The sequence below is a fragment of the Thermobia domestica genome, chromosome 11 (genome assembly GCF_964235325.1).
Source record: "Thermobia domestica chromosome 11, izTheDome1.hap1.1, whole genome shotgun sequence".
Classification (NCBI taxonomy): domain Eukaryota; kingdom Metazoa; phylum Arthropoda; class Insecta; order Zygentoma; family Lepismatidae; genus Thermobia; species Thermobia domestica.
The window spans coordinates 253,310,694-253,336,766 of record NC_137464.1 but is presented as its reverse complement, the minus strand read 5'-3'; the positions used below and the strand labels follow the sequence as shown (position 1 = coordinate 253,336,766).

Here is a 26,073-nt window from a genome sequence, read left to right as displayed (position 1 = left end):
CTGCGTCTGAGTGCCCCCACTCCCAAATTTACAGAGAAATCGGCGCCCTTGTGGAAGGGGATTCATTTCCATCTGTACTGTCCGAACCACCATTCAGAAAATGATCACGAGACATTTGCAGAGCTCCCTCGTGGCTAAGCGGTTAGCGCCTTTGTCTTGGGAGACCTGGGTTCAGTTCCCGGTGGGAGCTTATGTGGATCGGATTCCACGTTAAGCTGTAGGTCCACGTGTCATATAGCCTCGCTGCTGAAAGAGACGCTAAACTGAAAATCAAACCAAATCAAGAACACACTTATTCCCACAATGTCTGTAACCCTTGCACTTGACAAAGGTACGACTATAATAATTCCCTGGTTCAAACGTACGTAGTAACAGTGAAACGACAGTAGATGGCAGTGTGAATGTATAAATTGATTGCGACACCTAGTGAAGCTAAAAGGAACTTCTTGCAGTGACACAGCGGTATATTTTCAAACTCCCGAGTTAAACTAATCGAGAAAAATTAAATTCGTGCGAACAATCTTCGACATCCTTGCAGTAAAGGAAATTCTCTTTGTCGAACATAACTTGACAAAGGGTTTGTTTCAATTATTAATATGCAAATTTTAAATAACACTCCCTCTTAACTGTTTCACCTTTATTTAAAACAAGCAGTTGCACAATGAATGGATGAATATATGCCAGGGGCGTCATTTAGGTGGGGCAGGAGGGGGCAATTGCCTCCCCCAAGAGTTTGAGGAATACATATACTTTATTCGATTGTCTAGTAATATACTAGTACGAAATGTGAAAGTCTTATGTCAGTGGTGCTCTTGCCCCCCTCAAGCGAAGTCTGAATTGACGCCCTGATACATGCTGAGCGACTCCATACTCCAATACTTACGTGATTCCATTGTCTAATTATACATTTTTCTTTTCTCTCTCTCTCTCTGTAAATTCAAGTTGAAGTAGCATAGAATGTGTAGTAAATATAGCAATAAATGCCCTCCAGAGAATTGTTATTTCAGTACAACATTTCACTTTTCACTATTAACAAATTTATTTCGGAGGTTTCCAAAAATGTCATAATACTTCGTATAATGTAACATGACTTTATTGACTTAAGTAGACTGTCGTCTGGTAAGCGTTTCTGTGCTAGTTGTACTGCCAGTCCTTTCCCGCTTTATGTTATATAACGTAAGGATAGCGTCCACAAGAAATACAAGAGCCGCAACTAATGCAAAAATCCCTGAAATATTGGCCAGCTGCACGTGTTCTGGTACCTCATGTTCTTCTGTGTATTCTCCTTGGGCCTCAATCCATGAATGCAAGGTGATTCCTCCAGCTGCGGTGAACAGGACTGCTCCCATACATGTAAACGCAAGATACTGTAATAAATAAATAAATAAATAAATAAATAAAATGAAATAAATAAAGATCAATAAAAATTCAAATTAGTAAATGTATCCTCGTAGATATACAGAACTCAGAATTAATTTTAGAATTAAAAATGCTTAGTTTTTCTTGAAAACAAAATTGAAAAAGTTCGTATCTGTCTTTATTATTAGTAATGAAATATTTCCGTTTAACGTCTTACAATTATGCCCTTTAGGCTATGGGAGGTGGTTGTTAAAGCAAGCTAATGATTATGTAAGAATTGGTGGAATGAGAAAGTGCGAGGAAACGGGGATATTCCGAGGAAACTCACGGACACGATGTTGTCACCACAAACTTACTTGTTTGGGGATCAAACCATGGACCCCACGCACCACAGGTAAGCGCTCTACTACTGAGCCATTAGACGTGAAAACTGTGTTGTGTCTAAGTATGCGAAGCCTTATAGTACGGCTTTGTCCGTCTGTTGAGAGGTATCAGCGAGAACAGTAATAGATGGCGAGAAGCGGTTATTTGGGGTCGATTCAACATTCCAATGATGGTTTTACCTTCTTTCTAAATCATATATTTAAACTCAAAGTAGAATGAGTCAACTGTTTCTTGTTTCAGTGTTCGTCACCAGCAGGCCCGTATTTATATATTGTGGGCCCCTGTGCTCTAAATAATTTGCCACCCCCTCCCGTAAACGATCAATATTAGAGTTGAATTCATAGTTTTTAAGGGGTCTCTGAGATGAATAGTGACAGTTCAAAACCAACTCAACTTCAAGGTCATACTTCACTTCCCAGGGAGGGGGTGAGATTTTAAAAGTAAAAAATGAAATGAAATCTTTGAGTTTTACGTTTCACGGTTATGCCTGTTAGGCTAAAGGAGACGGTGATGATGAGTAATGAATGAAATGGTGGAATGAAGAAAGTGGGAGGAGACGGGAGAACCCCGAGAAAACCCACGCACACGGTGTTTGTCCACCACAAAGTTCACTTGGCGGGGGCTGGAATCGAACCCGGGACCCCAAGCACCAGAGGTGAACGCTCTACCACTGAGCCACCGCGGCCCCAGATTTTAAAAGTAATCGAAAATGACAGATATTAGTGTTGAATTCATAGTTTTCGAGGGCGCTGAGTTTAACGGTACCAGTTTTCATGATGTTCAAGTTCATCCTCACCCCTTAGGGTGCGGGTGGGAGAAGATGACTTTTTAAAAAAAAATAATGAGATAAAGTAGCTAATTAGTAACTACTGTCACTCGAATGATTTAAACACATTAACATATTTTCTTGCGCTTGCGCTGGACTCGGCGTGTTGCTAGTTTTAAATATTACTTTATTGTGAATCTTTGAAATAATTCCAAAATTTTGCCACCCCCTAAATATCTGCCGCCCTGTGCTCGAGCATAGAATAACACTTACCGAAATACGGGCCTGATTACCAGAGACCAAAAACGGGGATATGTAGCGAGAAGCGTTTATTTGGAATTAATACAGCATCCTAAGATTTAATTCCATATCTAACCTTAGTTATCTACTAAACCCGGAAGTGGTAGTAATTCACTCAAGTCTTAGTGTTACATGATTCGTACAGGGTTTTCATAAAGTCTGGACGGATTTAATTTGCTTATAATTTTCATAAAAATGCTCATAATGAAATCAAATAAAGTGCAAACGGTAGCGGAAGGATTAAATTTTTAGTTGGCAACACTGTTAGATAAGCGGCAACTCTGAACACGTTGAGACAGGGAGAGGGAGGGCAAGGGTCAGTTTGGTGCGCTTTGTCCTATGATCATCTGATTGGACCGTTCTTTTTTGAAGAGGAGACCGTGAATGGAAATTCGTACCTGGATATGTTGCAGAAATACCTCATTCCGGAACTGGAGGCACGTGGAATCCAGAACGACATCGTGTTCCAACAGGACGGGGCACCCCCTCACTATGCAATCAAGGTGAGACAGTTCCTTGACGAGAAATTCCCTAATCGTAAATGGCGCCCAGTTGGGGGTGTGGCGGTGAATGAACTGAACTGGTGCAGATTACAGGTAAAAATTTAATCCTTCCGCTACCGTTTGCACTTTATTTGATTTCAATATGATCATTTTTATGTAAATTATAAGCGAATTAAATCCGTCCACACTTTATGAAAACCCTGTAGTATAAGAACTATAAATTGAGGTGCATTTCGCCCCCCCCCCCCCACCTTGGAGTTTCGAAACAAAACCTATGCCAATCGTTTGTGCTACGTTTGTGCCGGAATGTATCGCAAAATGTTTGTACCACTTCCGGTACAACGTTATAAGAATTTTAAAGTGTTAGGCTGGGAAAACGGCAGCCCCCAACCTTGGAATTTCGAAAGAAAACCTATGCTAATCATTTGTGCAATGTTTGTACCGAAATTTACCGCAAAAAGTTTCGTTTGTGCTACTTCCGGAACAAAGTTATAAGAGTTTTAATGTGTGTGTGTGCAGGGGGGGGGGGGGCTGAGGAAACGGTAGCATCCAACCTTGGAATTTCGAAACAAAACCTATGCCAATTGTTTGTGCTAGGTTTGAGCCGGAATGTACCGCAAAATTTTCGTTTGTAACAACGTTATAAGAGTTTTAAAGTGGGGAAGCTGGGGAAACGTCTGCCCCCAACCTTGGAATTTCTAAAGAAAACCTATGCTAATCATTTGTGCTACGTTTGTGCCGAAATGTACCGCAAAATTTTTTCGTTTGTACAACTTCCGGAACAGTTGCTTCCTCTTCCCAAACACGTCTTCAATGTCCAAAAATGTTACTACTGTAGGCCCTGATTTCACCCCCTTCAAGTGATTTAGGTAACAATGTTAAGAGATCAAAGTTTTAGCTCTCCATGACTTGGAGACGTTCAGCAATTTTCAATTAGGTAGGACAAATACATGCTGAAATATTCAAAATCATCGTAAACGCCTAAAATCGAAAAAAAAAAAACTAAAAATGGCGGCAGCCGCTGCGTCGCCATGGAATGTAAAAACAATTAATTGTGGTTTTAAAGTACCCTGATATAGGATAAACATTCATGAAAAAGATAGATGTGTTTTTGAGAAGGTCGAGCGGCAATTTTTCTTTTTTCTCGACCGCTTAGCATGGATTGACCCATGAGTGTGTTCGGTGGCCGGGATAAACTTAAACTATTCGCTGAAATGAAACTTGAAAAATTTGAATGAAAAAGATATTGTACTTACTGTTACCACTGACAACGGATAATTGAGTGCACTTTCGAGCAGTATCACAGATGTTATGAGTACATATCCTCCATAGGTTGTGCATATAACAAATATTTGGACTATTTTATCGCTGTGGTTGATCACTGTGATTAGAACTTCCAGATTGCTAACCAGCACTACACATACGCACGAAAGGGTCTTTAAAAAAAAGAAACATTACATTTTATTATCTTCCATTTGTAACTAAAATTGCTAATAATATTAGAAATATTCATAGTTTGTTTAAATGTAATAATTCGAGATTTACGGAGAATTTTTGGATAACGTGCTCTCTAGTGGGATTATTAATTTTTGTATGTTATCCTTTTACAAAGTATTAGGGATGCGCACGAGACGAGTCGAGACAGAATTTTTCTGACACAATTCGAGTCGAGACACAGCTCTTCCAATAAAGAATACATTTTTCGAGTTGAGACAACACTTTTGCAGCACATTTTCGAGACGAGACAGCCTCAAATCTTGTCTCGTACGCATCTCTACAAAGTATAATATTCCAGCTGCACACCATAAGTCCAAGGTAACTGTATCACTAAATATGGTACATATTAGTTAGTTTTAATATATTGTTCATGGTGGTGACCGTCCTGTAAATCATACCATATTATTGTCCATAATACTAACAATGTTACTTAGTGGAGTGTGTTGAGTTTAAAACATTATCATATTGCAAACACACAACTTAACCACTACTATAAATTAAAACAAAAATGTTAAAAATTATTCGTGTTTACAATTATATCAAAAGGTTTTGAAAATATAATCGGTCATTACTGTAATATCTTGTAGTTTGTTTCTTTAGTCTTGCTTCTGTAAGCATGTTTGGATTCTTCTAGAAGTCTCAGTCTTACTACCTTTATTTGTTCGTAAATATTTTGAATCCTTGCAAATAATGGACATAACATTATTGCAAAATAATATTGTCGGCGTCTTCATATGAAATATTACGGAGTCTAAAATGAATGCATAAAATAAAAATTCTTAAAACTCACGCACTCCCGACTAATCTGTCGCCAGGGTGGTTTAGTGGTAGAGCGTCCGGTGTTTGGGGTCCCTGGTTCGATCCCAAATCGCACCGTGTGGACTTTGTGGTGGACAAACACCGTGCTCGTGGGTTTTCTCGGGGTTCTCCCGTTTCCTTCTACTTTCTTCATTCCACCATTTCACTCATCTCTCATCATCACCGTCTCCTTTAGCCTAATCGGCATAACCGTGGAGCGTAAAACTTAAAGATTTCATTTCATTTTTTAAAAAATCTGTCGCCATTTCAATCTTCTCAATTCTTCTTCTGGTGGGAATACCATACCAAGATTGGCGTCAGTGTTGCCACCAGGTGCTCTTAGAATATATAACTAAATGTACACAAAATCGCTAAAAATGGCAAAACTCTTCTAAAATTGTAGCTAACTGAATTAATAATAAAGCAAGCAAAAATGTCGTAGTTGTCTTATGCAGCCACAATATACTATAGGCCTATTTCCTGATATTGTCATCCTTTAAGGCACTATCCTAAGACCACTCCTTTTTTTTTTATTTTAGTGAATAACGGTAATGGAGAATATCAAAAATTTAGAAAGTGAACTAGGTAGTATCTGCAGAATGGTGTTATATGATGTAATAATTGTTTTCAAGAACTTCCGTATAATGTATAAATTTGGGTGTCCGATATTCATGACGCTATAATCTGCGCACCCAAACTTCTGGTCTAATAGGAAAGGTTTGAAACTTCATTAGTTTACTTAACAGCATTTTGTAGATACTACCTGGCTCACTGTCGGTTTTTTTAGTATTCTTCATTGTCTTTAGGTTATTCGTTTATTATTATTATTATTATTATTATTATTATTATTATTATTATTATTATTATTATTATTTGGATAATTGCGGAATACAGGTACTACGGATTAAAGAAAAATAAAATAGATATTAAAACTAACGTAAAATATTAGAACAATAGTGTGGTAGGATATATTACAGGGTGTCCCATTTAAAACGCAAGTTGGAATCAGATATAGCCTAACTTCTGAACGGAATGCGGTACATGTATAAATAATACTAGATATTTTTAAACATAAAAGCAGCTAATGAAGTCAACGTGTGTACATGTGGTGTTGCCAAATGTAAGTGAAAGTACAGAAAAAAAAAAGGTAAATCGCATGTCACACATGTGCTTGGACGTGCAGCCCACAAATTTCGGCGCGAATTTGTGGGTTGGATCGGTAGTTATCGTAGTCGAAGAAGAACGGTTCATTTTCACCATCAGCTTGTCAAGAATTCTGCCATTAATGGCGTATCCGCGAAAAAGTGATTTCTGAAGTTTTACACTATTCACTGGCAACACTGTCTGTGGTTAAGTGCAACAGCATGTGTGTTTAAGTACTGTTTTCCACATGGAATAATTGAAAACACTAAATAAGAACATTGAAAAAATTAGGAGAATAGCATAACTTAATGCACCCTGCAACCTTGTAAGAAGAGGCTAAATATTGGTAAAGGGAAGAAGTAAACAGGAAGTGTACAGTTCATCGTCTTACTTGGTTTGTTTCGTGTTGTGTGGTAGTGAGAGGTTTGTTTGTTAGCATGAGGTACTCCACAGAGGAGACGGTGTTTATTGTTGGACATTTTTTTTTTTTTTTTTAAATCAAAGTCGTGTGCTAATGCGATAGCATTGTTTCGAGAAAGATTTTCAAATAGCCGTGTACCTGAAATATCAACAATTCAGCGATTAGTAACAAAAAAATTTCGCGAAATGGGATCTGTACGTGATCCACGCAACAGACAACCACGTTCTTACAGAAGAGACGATTCATAACGTTGAGCATCGTATTTCGTAATCAGCTAGAAAGCCAGTTCTTAATCTTGCTGCACAAGCAAGTTTACCAAAAACAACAGCACACACAGCTTAAAAAAAAAAAAAAAAAAAAAAACTGCATCTACGTGCATTTAAGATAAACGCTGTGCAAAAATTGAAGCAGATAGACAAGGTCGCACATATCATATACTGTCGTTGGTTTAACTCTTTTAAATCATGATCGCACAACACCGTGCCAGAGTTGGCGTGGGTCAATGAAAACTTGACCCACGACCCACTGACCCACCACCCACCGTGACCCACGACCCACTGATCCACCACCCACCATGACCCACTGTGACCCACCATGACCCACCACCCACGGTGACCCACTCTGACCCACCACCCACCGTGACCCACCACCCACCATAAACCACTCTCATCCACTTTGACCTACTCACAAGTAAACCTTACGTTTGGGTGAATCGAGTTGCTGACTGAGACACATATGAGAAAGTAGTACTAAATGTGGACAGTAATTCAGTGAAGTTGTAGGTGCGAAGCTCCAGGGGTTTAAGGAGATACAGCTACCAGAATATCATATGGAAGTACAGAATAGTCTTCATACAGTTGGAGGTAAAAGCTCTGTAAGACCTCTTGTAACGACAAAAGGTGAATAACAAATATATGGGTACATATTAGGACTAGGGGGAAAGTCATATAGTAAGGGTATACCTGACGGCGGCCATCTTGAAATCCGCCATTTTGAATTAAGGTTAAGTTTTTAAAATAGGAGTAGGGTCATGTGATACATGATTTAAGGCGGAAATTTAATCAGAAGAACAACGGTGACGTTAATTTTGATTTACGCGCAATTGGTAAAAAGTTACAGGGAAATTAAATATTACTGCAGCATATGTATTAGTCCTTTACCCCACCTTGTAAATTTTGTGTTAATAATAATAATTAAATAAAAAGTAGGTGGATAAATATTAGGTCTATGGTAAGAGTTGCCTTGATGGCGGCCATGTTCAAATCCATCATTTCGAATCAGACAAAAGTTTTAAACAAAACGCTTAACATTAGCACCTTATTAATAGCAAATTTTACCATAAATCCAACTGTAGAACCATTTTTGCTTTATCATTAATCACCATTTGTTATCGCATAAAGAAGTTCCTAATTTAAGGAAAAATGACCAAAGTGGAATTGAGTCATAATTGAACTTGGGTCTTTCTTCCAGAAAAGTCCTCAATTAGTACAATCAATATGTAGTTCAGAAAGGAGTGCATGACTTGCACAAATGCTCTGCTCACAGTGAGCACATCTGACAAAGGCAATCTAGTTACACATGACACATTTGTCGTTAACAATTCCGTCAAAGCAGTAGTCGTAAGGAGCTAACCATTTAATTTTGTGCTGGTTAATGACAGGCACGTAGCCAAGGGGTGGGTCCGGGGGGTCCGGACCCCCCCCCTTCGAGACCAGAAATAAAAAAAATTCAGGAAGGGTGAAACAAAAAGAAACAAATAATAGGAAGAATAAGCGTTAAAAATAAAAAAGCTAAAAATAAAAATAATTTTTCATCATCACTTCTCTGCAGTATCAAACATGTTATTTGAGAAACAGTTTTCTGCTCCTTTAACTTGTCATTTGGAACAAACAGCAGTTGACGAAATAATAAAAAAAAAAAGTTATGTGGAAAGAAAGTTCTAGTAACATTTGACTCAACAGAGAAAGGAACCCAGATATAATAAAATATTTTACAAGATATTATTGGATGCGTACTTTTTTTTTTAATAGCTGAGGTCATAATGAAAGGAAAATTGTTATATTTGGATGAACAGAAGAAGGAACGTAGATATTGTAAAATCTTTTTTTTTAATCTCTCCCTTTTTTATTTTGGCGCGGTGGCTCAGTGGTAGAGCGTTCACCTCCGGTGCTTGGGGTCACTGGTTCGGTAGCAGTACGCGCCGTGTGGACTTCGTGGTGGACAAACACTGTGCTAGTGGGTTTTCCCGGGGTTGTCCCGTTACCTCCCACTTTCTTCATTCCACCCTTTCACTCATCTCTCATCATCACCGTCTCCTTTAGCCTAACCGGCATAGACGTGGGGCGTAAAACTTAAAGATTTAATTTCATTTTCATGTCAAATCTTTTTTTTTTTTTTAAATATTCTTTTATTCGAGATTTCTTCATAGTTTGTTACTAAAATACTTACTAACAAGTCCTAATTTTAAAGTCTTAACAAACTAATATATGCTGCTATTAAAATAGTTTAAATTGATCAAGCCCCTGATGTGATAACAACAATATTTCGTGTCAAACTCCCCCCCCCCTTCATTACGAAATCCTGACTAAACGAACCATATGTTACCAGTAAAATAGTTTAGAATAATCGAACTCTGATATGATAATCACAGTACTTCATGTCTCGGACCCCCCCTATTACGAAATCCTGGCTACGTGCCTGTTAATGATAAAGCAAAAATGGTTATACCGTTGGAGTTATGGTAATATTTGCTATTAATAAGGTTTCAATTATGCGTTTTGTTTAAAACATTTGTCTGATTCAAAATGGCGGATTTGAACATGGCCGCCATCAAGGCAACTCTTACCATAGACCTAATATTTATCCACCTGCTTTTTATTTAATTATTATCATTAACACAAAATTTACAAGGTGGGGTAAAGGACTAATACATAATCATGTATCACATGACCCTATTCCTATTTTAAAAACTTAACCTTAATTCAAAATGGCGGATTTCAAGATGGCCGCCGTCAGGTATACCCTTACTACATGACTTCCCCCTAGTCCTAATATGTACCCATATATTTGTTATTCACCTTTTGTCGTTACAAGAGGTCTTACAGAGCTTTTACCTCCAACTGTATGAAGACTATTGTGTACTTCCATGTGATGTTCTGGTAGCTGTATCTCCTAAACCCCTGGAGCTTCGCACCTACAACTTCACTGAAATACTGTCCACATTTAGTACTACTTTCTCATATGTGTCTCAGTCAGCAACTCGATTCACCCAAACGTAAGGGTTACTTGTCAGACTCACCAAAATCCATCGTCATTAACTCTGAACACGATCCTCGGCCTCTTCTGTACTGACTAAAGAGTTTACACTTCTAATAAAACAAGACTGTGAAATTGTCACTAATCGGAGTTTGAATTTCTAGTCAACCGCTCAAGCACCACTCTGTTACAATAACGGTGGCTTTGACCTTTACGATATAAAATGGTAAAGTGTTTGTCAGTGAGGAAATTGAAACAGTTCGAGGCGGGGGGGAAATTAGTGTGTGCCTAAAATATACTTGTACTAAGAGAGTATTCTTACAAGTGTTAATTTCTGAACACATTCCACAAGAAACTTTTATTCGCAGGGAAATACCCCTGTACAATATGGAAAAGGTTATGGTTTCTCAGTTCATACTATTTTTCTCACAAAAGACCTGAAAAACCAGTTGTTCATAGGGTATAAAGGTGCTCGGGTACCCTCTGTGAGAGCATTTCCATAAAGCATGCTCATAATTGTAATTTGTGTAATCACTAAAACACCACGTTAAATTTAAGTTACAAATATGCATAATTGCAATTATTATGAATATTTATTCAAAGTAGTTTACCTAAAGCAAAGAAGAGACTTGCTAAAAATTAGGTACAAAGTTGAATAACACAAATAAGCCATTAGTAATACAAGTATACATTTTCCGTAACTCGTAATTTTCCACCTTAAAACAAATCTGAAATCGTATTTATTTCCTGTTGGTAACTTTTTGGTGGTAAATCATCCGCAGCGGAATGATGTCCATCATTCAGCCAAGAAATAACTAGCTCGTCTACTTTGAGCATGTCTAGCGGTGGGCCATTAACAATGATGAACAACAAGTTAGACAATGTTTGAGGACTTAGTCTATTTCTAATATCAGTTATCTGTAAATTCATAAGGGGAAATCCCCGTTCGCACTCTGTCGTGGAAACTGATAATACTTCTACCCGATTTCTGCAACTTCTCATCGACAATCTACTTGTTAGACTTAAGTCTGATAATGATTTTTCTCGGTCAGTTTTGAAATACTCAGCAAGAAGTATCATCTCTCTATCGCCATACAACATCTTTTCCATATCGACCAAGTCAGTTGGCAATGTCGACTCATGGAGAACAGAAACTTCATCTACCACACCTTCGATAGGGAATCTTGTGCATAGTTGATCAATTATAGCTTGATGATTTATTATTTGTTTATAAATTTAATTTTTGTAATTGCACATGAAGGTTTGATGCCATTACCAAGTTTCCTCTCCCCTCTAGAAAGCGAAAGGGAACGAGGGTCCTGAAAAGTGTTCAGAGGTGAATAAGAATTTCCCTCCTTCTTCCCCTTCAATTACCACACTGCTGTTTGCCATGGGCCAAATTACGATGAATTTCAATTAAATTTTCATAGTATAATTATTTCTTTGTTGAATTATCAATACTTTTCAGTGGAAAAAAGGATGAAATTTCAAAGTTCCAAATCAAAGTAAGTAGACCAACGTAAAGGGAAAAAGTGTAAAATTTTCCATATAATTATGCGTACAACCCAAACCTCAAATTTCTGTGTAATTAAGCTTACAATACAAATTTTATGCCTATTTTTCTCACAACTTTATGGATTGATTGCCCTGTGCTGTAAGTGCTCCATATAATAAACATAAGCTTCAGCAATTATTATAGCAGAAAACAATGGATATATGAAGCCAAGCACTGTATTTTTTGTTTCTGATTTTTTTCTTAAATAACCGATCGTTTTCGATCATTTTTACAAACCAACTCACTACCAATTTTCCATATATAGAAAGTTCCCCCCTCCCCCACATAAAGGAGAATTTTTAAAAAATGCTAGGATACATTCTGTTTATTTTCAATAAAGAGTTAATACACTGAATTTCAGATCCATAAGTTTAACGGTTTGCGAGATACTCATTTTTTTTTCGCAAAAATTCGGATCCTCACTACCTCCTTAGGATATTATGCATTATAATAAAAGCAATTTAATATCCCAATTTGGATTAAGGCCTAACTATATACCAAAAGTAATTTCATTTGACTTTGCAATTTGACCGTGATGATCCGGCACACACAGCTACATTCAATCTTTTATATAATACTTTATATATTACAGTGATTCAAAAATGTATTTTTTCCAGTAGTTAGCTCTAAAAACTCTCAGGTCTCGAAAGCCAAGTTGTAGTGTAAGTCCTATTGCTATTATTACTATTAAAAATATCAATATCCAAAAGTGCCTGAAGTTCTTTTTTCACTTGGTTAGATATACTCACCTCAGGTAAGTAGACAGAAACAAGTGGAAAAGAAAGGGAAATGAAGGTCTTGAAAGTAAAACGGAGACAAATTTACCAGTCTTCAGAAGATACTGTCTACAATGCAGTGAGCAGTGTAACACCTCTCTTTCATGGGTTACGTTTGTTTATCAGTATGAATATGAAAAATGTACTATTAGTATTTGTTTGGGTCGCCATGTTGCTTCACAACAACAATTCATTTAATAGTTTGTTTTCAAAATAATCCTTCAACTACGTAATATAGGACCAGAACGCTTCTAACGTATCTCACATATATCAGGTATCCAGATTCTTGTACAGTTGGTGCAGATAAAGTAAACAGATTATACTAATATGATATCTCAGCAGTAAAATATCAAGCAAATTAATTAATTAAAGAAATAGATAAGGATTTTAATATTTCAGAAGAACAAATTTTATAACAACTTATATATATTCTACTTTAGGCGAGATGATACCATCAGTAGTTTCAGCGGCGAATCTACAGCAACATATCTAAAACATTCATATCTTCATATGTACATTTAGCTCATTGTAGGAACAAATTACTAAATTATAACAGAATACAACAGAGTGCAATTGTCAACAAATCGGGTACTTTTTCATTCTTCGTAATCTTCATAAAACAATTATCGTAGACAATACATATATTCATTTTATACATTATCTTTTATCATTTATTTATCGTCGTACTAATTAAAATTTTCCCCTGTTGATGAGACAACTCTGATATACGATATTCTGTTGAAACTCCTACTATTCTGACATTTGCTTTACGAGTATTTGATTATCAGATTGCTGCTACAAATAAGCCTAACTAGAGAAACAAGTTTTCAGTTTTGGTACTTTAATGCTTCTGATCTTTTATTTTATTTAAATAATAGAGGTAGCGAACTAAATTTGCTTGATACAATCTTATAAATTGTGGACTCAATTTTGGTAACTTAAATTTTAGGCATAAAGCTTAGCGACATATAGGGATTAGGGACAAGAGCTACTTAGAACGACATTTCTACTGTATTAATCGCAGCCACTCAATAATTTATATTAAAACATTAATTATTTGATAATACGATTCACAAAATTAGGTATAGTTCTTTCCTATGTCTAATTGTAGATTACCTACTTTGGTATAACAAGTACATTTTAAGATTAATCGTGTCACAATTTACTTTTCATTCCGAACTAACATTTTTTTTCTTTTTCATCAAGACTTCAGTACTTAGAAACCAGAGAAATGGCATTCACGGAGATGACAAAGCTTCTGTACAAAGCACCTAAACAATGAACAACGTAATAGTAATAATAAAATGGAACATTATAACACATAAAACATAGACTGGCATAATTGGTTGCTCAAATTCAACAATAACAATATTTCATAACATTTTAAATAGGTTAATATAAAGAATAAGGGCACACATAGACAAAACCACATAATTCCTGTAATGGATCAAAGTGGTCCATTACAGCAGAGAGGGTCGGTAGATCATACTGAGTCGGTGGGTCGCAGTGGGTCACATGCTGTTGACCCACGACCCACTGACCCACTCAGAAAACTTGACCCACTGACTCACCGACCCACTGACCCACTCCATCTCTGCACCGTGCCATGGCGTAGACCTTCGGAATTTGCTTTATAAGTCTCTAGTAAAGCCTTTTAGACCGGGGTTTTTGCATTCATTCAAATATGGAAGCATCATAGAACATATTTTATGGGCATTTTGCAGCCTCGCGTGCTCTGTCTGGGGGCTGTGACGTAACAAACATGGACGATAGGTTTTAAAAAGGGTACATCTGAGAAGTTTTTTCAAAAAATCCCTGACACATTACTATTTACCCTAGAATCACGGTTTGTACCTCGCTGGTTTCGTTATGAGACAGGCTTTCGAAATGTACCACTCAAATTTCCCTATCGTGTACCAGAAGCGGGGAAATCTTGTCCAAAATGGAGAAAAGGTATTTTTAAGGAAAAATTTCCCTTTTCCCCATTTTTGTCTTCACAGGTACACAATAGCGAAATTTGAGTGGTACCATTTGAAAGGCTGCCTTACGCTGAAGAAAATGAGGTATGACTCATGTTGCTAGAGTCAACAGACGTGTGTCAAAAACATCTCGATTTCTATATTTTTTTTTCATTTTTTTTACACATTTTTAGTCAATTACTTTAGTAAAGTATCTACAGTATTATCACTATTTATTCTAAAGTCATTGTACGTTTTCTTTGGCATGAACCAGTCTTTCAAACGGAACTTCTCGCATGTCTCTAGCGTGTACCATAGTGGAGAAAATTCGCAAAAAAGGGAAATTTTTGTTAAAAAGTTCCCTTTCCCCGACTTTGGGCCCCTCTGGCCTGCCCCTGTATAAACCCACAGAGCCTCAAAAAATCTCAGTAATAACTGTACGAAGTTTCAATGTTATATCTTGAAAAATAAGGGAGGGAAAAAATATTGCCCCATGTGCAAACAGTACCAGCTTTCCCCTATGTGAGCAATGGATAAGCCATTTTTATAAAAGGCAATGAATTGTTTCTTCTTGACCGTCTCGTTGATTGTTAAAGAGAAGAATCGTTGAACGTTGAACACAACAACAACAAACATTATATTTACACTTGACTCAGTTGTATATTAAGCAGTTATACTCACGAGTTCTATCAATTTGAATATGACTGTTGGTGCTAGGCATCGTCCGCCACTTAGAAGTGATCTAATGTGCATATTGTCCTCTGAAAATACACAGAAAATTAACTTATATTAATCAGAAAATTAATTTAATTTAATAGTTACTTAACGCAGATGATAATTACGCCATTTTTAACTAATTTATTTATGTAGGGAAATTGTTTCAAGCAGTGGCGGCGATTGGACGTTAAAAGTGGGGGGGGCAAGGCATGATCTGAATATTTGTATATCAATGTTAATATACAAATTTCTCTTGTTGAAACTATATACATTAATAGGCCATTTCAGAAAAGTGGGGGGGCAACTGCCCCCCTTTGCCCCCCCTAATCGCCGCCCATGGTTTCAAGTGTTTTTTTTTTTTTTTTTTTTTTAAGAAACTAATTTTAATGATCTGGTTTTGTTGATTTTTCTTCAAATCTAAAATTTATATTACTAAATAGTATTTTACTTCGTAAAAATTTTATTTTATTTATTATGACACTCTGACAGTACAGTAAGATATTAATGCAAAAATTTAACATTTTAAATAACTCTCGTATTGAAAGCATGGACTACTTCACATTACTCTGTATATTATAATGGCTATCTTATGAGTGAACCCATGCTTAATAGGTTAGATTTCAATTAATGTATTTCTACGTAGATATGCATCTCACAGGCAAGAATAAAACATATTTCGATTATGTACACGCAGGTCTACTAAATTATTATTGCAAATTTGTTCTCTAAAATTTACAGATATGTGGATTCGTACAGTAAATCTGCACCAACACTAATAATAATGTAGTACAAATTACTTCATTAACTGGCAACACCGAATATCCCATCTTCCACAAGTAAATAATGTTTGTAGGCAGAGCGGGAAAAGGTTGACTGCCGCATATGGTGGCTCTGAAACACAACATTTACGGAAAAACGAACAGAATCAGGCGAAATGTCAGCATGAGAGATGAGAGTAACGAAAAAGGTAATAAAGGTCATTGGTGTAGGGTGATTAATTGCGGAGAAAAACGAAGTTGAATTCTAAACTGTTTGAGTCAGAACGGAAGAAGCATGGCATCAGTTTCACGTCAGCTGACGGAAGGGAGAAAGTGTGTATTTCTGACTCTTCAGTCAAACTTCCACCTCGAAGAACTGTCCACAGAACTATAATTACGTTATATCAACTAGACCATGAGTTCAAGTTTGTGAATAAATTAATAATTATGGTTTAATGCGGAGTCAGCATCGGAGGGAATTTAAGTTTTTGAATGAAGAAATGAATACAGTCTTGCGTGGCTAAGTTCTACAAGTCTATTCAATTCGGAAATATTGACGTCGTGACTTCTTTCCATTCCATTTGTATGAATTGATTTTTACTGTTGGCACATTCATTGAGAACTCAGTTATTGACTGTTCTGTTAACACGTTACAAGCGAAAGCCTTAGTCAACTTTTATGCTGTAAATTCGTGTGTGTAGACTTCCCACCAGGGGCGTCATTTTGGACTTCGCTTGGGGGGACAAGATCACCACCGACGTAAGACTTTCGCGTTTTGTACTAGTATATTAGTAGACAATCGATTAAAGTATATGTATTCCTCAAACTCTTGGGGGGGCAATTGTTCCCTCCTGCACTCCCCCCTAAATGACGCCCCTGTTTCTCACGGTTAAAGAGAGACTGGGATTATCAAAATCTTGACGGAATCTTAAATAAGATTTCGTGCTGAATCCACACTGTGAGGACGGGATGCAAGGTCATTTGTACTTAGTCATATGCGACAATAGGACGAATAAAATTAGCTGCATTGGTTCAGGAAAAATTAAGATCAGTCTACAAGGAAAATAAATGATTGCTGAGATTTACTGAAGAATTGTTATCGAAAGAGAAAAGGGCAAAGCATGTCTGTGCTTAAGCTCATTTTCGATAAGTATAACTCACGACCACAAACTTACATTCCTGACTGTGGTGATTGTGTGATGCCATTCTGTAAAATAATATCTGATAACCTGCCTGTTTATAGAAAAATGCGATGATGCTTAAAGACATCCCAGAACTTCGTGGTTTGTTAGCTTACGAAATAACATTATTTTCTCAATATCTCAGGTTGAGGGATTGATTCGAATTGAATAACGTTCTTTTTATATATATATATATATATATATATATATATATATATATATATATATATATATATATATATATATATATATATCACGCAGAGAATTTTCAATGGAAAGTAACGTATATACTTGTTACTTCTTAGAAATATATAATACAAATAGATCCTAAATTTTGATTTCGCTACCTAATTGTCTCGAAGTTTTTTTTTTTTTTTAGGGGGGGGTCTCATGTTTGTGTCCCACTTCTCTATTATTATTCTTACAAATTGAGCATACTGGCAAGGATTTGCATCATGAAAATGCAGTCGAATCTCAGTCGACAAAACACGCCCCGGTCACATGTTTCTCGATCCTAGTATAGTGTTGTACCTAATAAATTAATTTACAAAAATAATAAGATATCAAACGACCTCAACTACATGAATATATCGACATTCGAGCTTACTACATTGATGTTCATAGTAACTTTTTTTTTTTTTAAAGTGCCATGTGCTTACTTTGAAAATCTATTGCAAAATATGGTATTGTTATTTTAAGTTACGAGCAAAAATATATTTTCTACATCAGCACCAAAAGAAAACTAGAGAAATTTGAGAAGTCCCGTTAAGAAGCTGAATGCTGAGGCATCTTATTTTTTTCTCTAGTTTGTCTTACGTTTATGCCCTTTTTAGGTTAGAGGGGATGGATAATTTGAAAGTGAATGATTCTGAATATGTTTTTTCGTGCCCAACGGGAATCGAACCAGGGAGTAAGTGCACCAAAGGCGCACGCGCAACTCATTAGCCCAACGTGGTGGACTAGCTAATTGTTGCAAATCAAAATCAGGTGAAAGAGTTTAATACAAGGTAATACAAAAATACCGACACATTCGTCATCACTTTCTGCCTTCAAGCTCTGTATATTATAATTTGGCATTTTTGCTGTTTTGTTCCTAGGGTTTGATATTAATTGCTCCATTTTTATTTCTTGTTTTACCGAGTAACTATGGCCGCTTCGCTGGTAGTGTACACCAATCCAGTGGTCCAATTTTGGCACCGATATGTTGCGAAGATTTTATTGAATGCAGTTTATCCGTGAATAATTTCATATAGCCTAACATTGACTGATTTATGAGGTACTTGCAGCTTCACTAGTGAGGTAATCACTAGTGGTCAGCCTGAATCTGTTCCAGAGTTCTTTTTAAGTATCCGTGTTACTGGTAGAGATTAATAGGCGTCCCGCTCTACACTTTTCCGGCTATTTTAAAACTTTCTCGATCCACTCATACACAATTCAGCGGGGTAGAACGATACCCCCGTATTGTACTGTAAGCCTGCGATGACTTCGGACCCTGACACGCCTTCAAACTAGTGAAATCTGATCACTACTTTTTGGTCTTCTTTGGAGTACTCTGCTAACGGTGCGGTCACTCTATAATAGAAAAAAAGAAAGTAATACTTATGGTTAAACCTTCAAAATATAACTACACTGGTATGCAAAACTTAAGAACAAGAGAGATAAAGTAACATAAACAATTGTGTAGTCGAGTGAAATGAATGAACGCAAGGCAACATACTGCCAAAGTCTGCCACACGTGTACACGGAGCAACACGTTGCATAGCGTAACGTCAGCATGACCGTGGCGCCAAATGGGCCAAACGTGTATACGAAGCAGTTAAATGACACGCATGAGACGGTGTATGTCAGTCTGAGAGCTGTGGTGGTATTACAACATGGCTCTGACATAACATTTGATTGGCTTTACAAGAGGAAGAATTATCTGGAAACTGGGAGAAGGACAAAGTGTTAGGTATGTGCCTCAGGAATTCGGTATTGACCACAGCATCGTTTCACATGAATGATTAGTATTCCAAACCACAGGCAATGCTGTGCAAAGGACATGTGGTTGACAACGGCGTTTCTTGCGTTGTGAAATAGGCAAGAAGGGACCGATGTCAAACAGCGGGTGCAATTACAAACACATCTCTAAGAGAACTGCAAATCGCCCAATCTGACGCTCCACAGTGGCACGTCCACTTAATGGAGATGGTCTCTTTGCCCGATGGCTATTACGTTGAATTTCATTGATACCCGCACATTGGTGCCATCGCTTGCGATGATGACAAGAACATCAGGACTGGATCGAAAAGGGATGGGTGTAGCCTTCTTTTCTCCGAAAAGGGCAGATTCAGTCTGAGTTGTAATTCTGAACGTACACTCATCTGGCGAAAGTTGGGTACACAAAGTGAACCCAGAACATTGTCAGCATGATTATTTTGGTGGTCCAGTATTCTTGTGTGGGAAAGCATAATGTTGCGTGAAAATACACCGACCTCTCAATTTTTGAACGCGGTACATTCACCAATTATTGTGACAGTGTATTCATTCTCCATGTGCACATTTCCAAACATCCAGGCTACCCAACTCCCTCTTTATGGATGATAATGCGTGACTGCATCGAACAGCGCAGGCAGTGGGGTCCCTGGAAGGAGCGAATGTTCGGTGAATGGATTGGTATGGCTCTTTCCCCGACTTTAATCCCATCGAACGCGTTTGGAATGCTATGGGCAGACGTCTAGCAGCACGTCCACATACACTGGCTATGGTGGACTAATACAACTCCATACCGCAACAATTCATTTCCAACTTTCTGCGCAGCATGAAAACACAGTGCAAAGCATGCATCAGTATCCTTGGTGATTACGTACTGTGCTAAGGACGATTTCATTTATTCTGTAAGTTCAGAAGGGGCATTGTGAGTCGTAGTGCTTTCAATGTAATTTTTATCTATACATAAAAGTGCAGTTTTTGTTTTAGTCACTTGTTTCTTTCTGTTGTTTCCTGCGTCCATACTGCAGGACTACTTTCTATGTAGGGTTCAAGGTTGGTACATGGGACTGTCATAGCGTCCTTAAGATTTGCACATCATTGTACAGAAATGCATCACAGAGTATAACATGTGATGGCAAAAGACAATCTCGCAGTTTAAAGAGAGTTATGAGGAAAGTGTGGATATTATTTTTATTAATCCTCGCATTTATCCTAACCTTAAAATTATTTATTTTTAAAGAAGTCTATAAGTTACTTTTATCAGTTAATGTGGCTTTTAATAGCTGTGTGTAAAATAATCTATCGCTATCTCTGATACCTGTCAAAATACTGACAGATGGACGGATAGAAGAAGATAATCATTCTCCAAGACCTACGACACTTGTGCGTAGCATAATTTGGAAGTCTAAGAAACTTCCAGGGATTCAGCGTCATTCGAAACATAATCTAAATTCAATCTTAGTCTACTTAAAGATCACGTTCTTCATGGCCACATAACTCTACGATCGATCATTATCCCTCAATTTCATAATCCGTACCTGTTCCCCACCTCTCTCTTTTTCCAACACAATACCGCTTATGACCTCTCAACCTCATTAACGTTCACTATAAAGCCGTTATAAATTCTCCAGTCACACCGATTCTCAGCTCACACTTCCTCTGACTCTTACTACTTCAATCTAACTTACCCTCAAATTAAGCCTATGACAGTTTTAGGGGTTTTCGCCGAAAAGAGGCATTTCTCCACCGAGGTTGATTTATAATTGCTTTTCATCTTGTTTTGGTGTCAGAACACCCTGTGTATAAGTGTATAATCGTTAACATAGTGAAAACTTTGGACGGTATCTAATCCATATATTCCAATATAGAATTTGGATTTGCTTTAGTTTAGCTCCTTTCAGCAGCGAGGCTATATGAGACGTTGACCTACAGCTTAACGTGGAATTTGAACCAGATGAGCTCACGCCGGGAGTCGAACCTGGTCTCCCACCCCAAAGGGCCATGAGGTAACCGCTTATCCATGTAAGTTTTAAACTAGCAATGAGCTTTTCCTGATCCTCCTTCATTGATTCTTAGCATAACTCTGTTGAAATGCACAGTGCACTTACATAATCCTAGGACTATCATGACCAGGGCTGCATTTACCACTAGGTCGGGGACTAGGGGCGCAACCAGCACGTTGGACGAATATTTAATAAGCAAGACGTAAAATATTTCAAAACTTTAATAATAATAATAATAATAATAATAATAATAATAATAATAATAATAATAATGATAATAATAATAATAAATGATCACAATAAGAGTACACAGCCTCCAAGTAATAATTCATTTAGCGAGTCTATTGTCTTCAGTCAGTAGTAGCTGAAGTTGTGTGGAATGTTATCGTTGTACTTGCAGTAGATAGGCCTAATTTTGTAGAGGTGTGTAACGCTGCTGTGCACCCTACGCAGTCCAAAAAGTACATAATATTGGAAAAGCCTGATTTTATCTATATATATAAAAGAGAACGTACAAAATCCTTTGTCCGCTCATCACGCTAATACGGCTGAACCAATTTCTTTCATTTTTGGGGGGTTATTAGGATTTGGACCCTAGATGGTTTTTATCATATCACTTTAATTTTTAATTACCAGTGTCTTGAGATAATTGACCATTCAAGTGTCCATAACGTACAAATCCTTTGTTATTAGTTCATCATAGGTAAAAATAAACGTATTTATATGCAACCCGCATGACCGTGTCACTCGGCGGGTTAACATAAATGACAGGCGATATACAGCGGAAAATAGCTTGAATCTTCTGTTTAAAATTTTTTAATTGATTTGCTTATTTTTACAGACACTTTTACAATATGCCAGCACCGGGATGACCGCAGCGAAGCGGGGCGGATTAACATAAATGACAGGCGATATAATGTTAAGATTTACTGCAATCTTCTATGGTTTTTATCATATCACTTGAAAGCGAAAAAGTAAAAATTATCTAAGTAACAAAGTTTATTGCGTTCCGGGGTGACCGCAGCGAAGCGGGGTGAACGCTGCTAGTTTCTTATAATCTAATAATCAGTTTGTATTGTAGCACAAACATAAATTTAAGTTATAATGAAAACAGTTATTCTTCTATTTGTTTTAGTGATAATTTTAGTGTTTGGAATGTTCACTAAATATTATATGGACGAGAATTCAAAACTAATTCATTTTACTGTTGCACTAGTGCGTATTGGTAAATTAAACTAATCAATCTCTGTAGCTTTGTTTAAGAGACAACGTAAAATTGTGAAAATTAAAGTCTTTCTTTATAGCAGGTTCAAAATGAAAACTCACCAAAATTAGAACAAAAAATTTTGAAAGAAAAATTTATTTTCCTATTTTATATTGTGTTAAAATAGTCTAAGTGAGGGTTGGTCTAGTTTTAATTTTCGAGTTATATATTTCGGTCACTTTTCAATACAGTTTCCACTCTTATTTACAGCCAATTGAAATCTTACAAGGAGAAAGCAGACTTTGGTAAATGAACTTCGGGGCCATTTTTTGCAAGGTTATAGTGCACATTTAAAGTGTTCATATTGCAAACTGGGAAAGCGCAATGGGCTAATATAGCAGACAAAAAGCGTCTTAAAGTTTTCGACTCGCCACATATGTTGTACGTTGCGCTCATTTGTCAAGTGACGGCGTGGCAAAATCAGTAGCATCTGTGACTCACGTGCCAAGGGTCCCGGGTTCGATTTCCGCTGGAGTGAACTTTTTTTGTTTTCTGCTTCAACCAATAAAGTAGCCACTTATAGCTCCAAGTAAAATGTTAATTCCTCATATGTTTATAATGAATTAAAACTATAGAAATACTCAAATCAGTTGTAAAATCTTTCAATGTTCCAAGTTAACTAGCAACAAAATATAATATATTCCGTAAATATATTGATATCACGAGTCAATATTACGATTACCACAGTCATTGTGTAAAAAATGTTCTTGGCTCCAGACCCCAGACCAAGACAGTGTTTTTTTTTAAAATTTTGAACCAGGGGCCTCGGGGAGGAGGACGTTTACTGGGACATGTAAAGGTAGTAGAAAATGACCTATATTAGTGTCGAATTCATAGTGTTTACAGTTGCTGAGACCAATGGTGAACCTCCGATCGCATTAACTTGCAAATTCACCCCATTCGGCTGCGGGACAGGGTCACCGGGGGATACCAAGACATGTAAAAATAATCCAAAATGACCTATATTAGTGTCAAATCCATAGTTTTCGCGGTCGCTGAGATCAATGGTGACACTTCCATTAGCGGTGACTTCCCAATACAGTCCCAATGCGAAGAATGCATATTTCAGTTAGTTTATTATAAAACGAATATATTTAGAAGCTTGAAATTTAGCACAATTAATTCTTAAAGTATGAAGTTAATTTATATGCAGTTCTATTAACCCGAGAAAGCCCATACTAATTTTACCCTTAAAAAACCCAGGGGTGCCTCTGAGGCTCGCTGATGCATATTCAAGCTACCGCGATCATTTGTATTTTCCGTCATTAATAGGAAAGCTAGTCACTACTTTGCTATGAAATCATTTGTGAATGGTAATAAACGATGAACAATATCAAATAATTATAAAAGTACATACTTCAATAGGAGCCTCAGAGGCATCCCTTGGGCCTTTACGTTAGTGTAAAAAATAACGCTATTTTTTCTGAGGCAAAGTAAAAAAAATGCTTAGGAAAGGTAATCAGAGGGTGTATTTCAAAGAGAGAGAAGAATTCTAGAGCGCAGGACCCGGGACGAAATATCTATTAAGAATAATGTCATTAAAAATTGACCAGGGTGCCTCCGAGGCACCCCTTGGGCCTTTACGTCAATATACAAAATAACTATTTTTTCTGAAGTAAAAGAAAAAAATGTATGAACAACTCAATCAGGGGACATATTCCAAAGAAATAGAAGAATTCTAAAGCGGAAGACACGCGACGAAATATCTATTAAGAATAATTGCATTCAAAGTGGACCAGGGTGCCTCTGAGGCACCCCCTGGGCTTTCTCGGGTTAATCTACCCTTATTAGCTTTTCTGAACTATGGCAAAATATCATGTAATTTTTGTATGCACCTCGTATCAATTAGTATTTTATTTCTCAATTCCAAGTTCCAACGTCGGCCATAAATCTGGATCCCAAGGTGTACACAGGAAAATATATTCTGTAGATCGTGTGCGACCCTACGATTATTTTTTATTTTTAAGAAAAATCAATGGAAGAAAATTAAATGAGATCTTTGAGGGTACCACGAATATGCCCTTTAGGCGAAGGGAGACGATGATTAAAGCAAGTGAATGATGATGGAAGAATTGGTGGAATTATACAATGGGAGGAAACGGGAGTACCGGTACATCGAGAAAACTCAAGGACACAATGTTGTCCACCACAGACTTACTTGGCCAGAGATCGAACCAGGGACCCCTGCCAGAAGTAAGCGTTCTACCAATGAGGCACTCTGCACCCACAATCAAATGAAAAGAGCAAGGGTCACACATAGACCTGTAGCGCAAACACTAAACCACAGGGAGCTAAGATAATTTTTGGCGAGCTAACGTGAGTTCACCTTAGAGCTAACAAACTGAAAGTTTCAGAAGGGGGCTGAAAGTGGTCTGAATCCCCCTGACACTACGAGCTTGGTCCTGAGCTACGCCCAGAGCTACGAGCTTGGTCACAGATTGCAAATGTCACTTGTTCTGTAGGGCAAAAATCTGACAGTCGCATTTTGATGTAACTATCTCTGGATCTGTCAAGAGTAAACTGTTTAGTAATTTTCTTTTATGTAGTTCAAAATTACAGTATTTTGTAATTGCTTTATGATTTATTTTAAATTAAGTTGTAAAAACATAAATCATTGCTAAAATAACTTATATTTACCTGTAATCTTGGTTCCATTCACTATGCAGCTGGCACTGATTTTTTTCTGCTGTTTCTAGTGAAGTTGTTATCTTAGTGATAAGATATCAGCTGGTGATGTCATAAAAATCAGTTATTAGATATTCTTGGAATTACAGGAAAACGTTAATATTATTTAAATATTTGTTATGATTTTACGACGAATATATATTAATTTATTTTGTTTTCAATAAAACAATTATTTGCTGGATTTGTTTTATTTATTTATTTTGTATTTTTGTGGGAAGCGATACAAGTTTAAAGTTAAGATCATCTTAAAGACAGAGTAAAGAGATAGTACCTTCGTAATGAATCACTATTTTGTCAGGTCGCTGATGGAGGACGTTACGTCGTACGTTAAATTACGGAGAATGGAACGTTTGGAGGAGAGACGTGGGTGGTTTCCTCTTTTATCTGTTAGGCTGGCTGCATATTGACCAGAGAACAGAACAACTCAGCTGCTGAGGCAGTGATGCCAGTCCCTGAGAAAATTCCCATTTTGTGGGATTTTTGACAATGATTTTTTGAAAAGGGATAAAGAAAATTTTGAATTTTTCATATATATAATATACTTCATCAACAGCAACAAAATTCTCTCCGTACGGGAAGTAGAGTAATGAATCATTTGAAATCAGTGATGAGTATCACGATTTCTACCGAAAAATGCATGCATGCTAATGCAGTAGTAACTTTTATATATATATATATATATATATATATATATATATATATATATATATATATATATATATATATATATATATATATATATATATATATATATATTTTAAAGGACTCCAACAAGAGGA

General features: G+C 36.9%; 1 protein-coding gene across 1 annotated transcript; it reads right to left on the bottom strand.

Annotated features, from left to right (window-relative positions):
• Positions 1–1,030: 1,030 nt before the first annotated feature.
• On the bottom strand, positions 1,031–25,358 carry LOC145663804 (uncharacterized). The gene is made up of 4 exons (XM_081729892.1): positions 25,247–25,358; positions 15,397–15,476; positions 4,569–4,748; positions 1,031–1,367 (listed from the first exon to the last, which is right to left on the bottom strand). The coding sequence occupies exons 2-4, from the start codon at positions 15,466–15,468 to the stop codon at positions 1,101–1,103; spliced, it is 519 nt and encodes a 172-aa protein (XP_081586018.1). The 5' UTR covers positions 15,469–15,476; positions 25,247–25,358; the 3' UTR covers positions 1,031–1,100.
• Between the last annotated feature and the right edge of the window lie 715 nt (positions 25,359–26,073).

Excerpts from the sequence above, each read along its gene's own strand:
- LOC145663804 (XM_081729892.1), bottom strand. The coding sequence starts at position 15,468 with ATGCACATTAGATCACTTCTAAGTGGCGGACGATGCCTAGCACCAACA. Across the intron at positions 4,749-15,396 it reads TATTCAAATTGATAGAACTC|ACCCTTTCGTGCGTATGTGT; the intron begins GTGAGTATAACT and ends TTTTTTTTAAAG. Across the intron at positions 1,368-4,568 it reads ATCCGTTGTCAGTGGTAACA|TATCTTGCGTTTACATGTAT; the intron begins GTAAGTACAATA and ends TATTTATTACAG.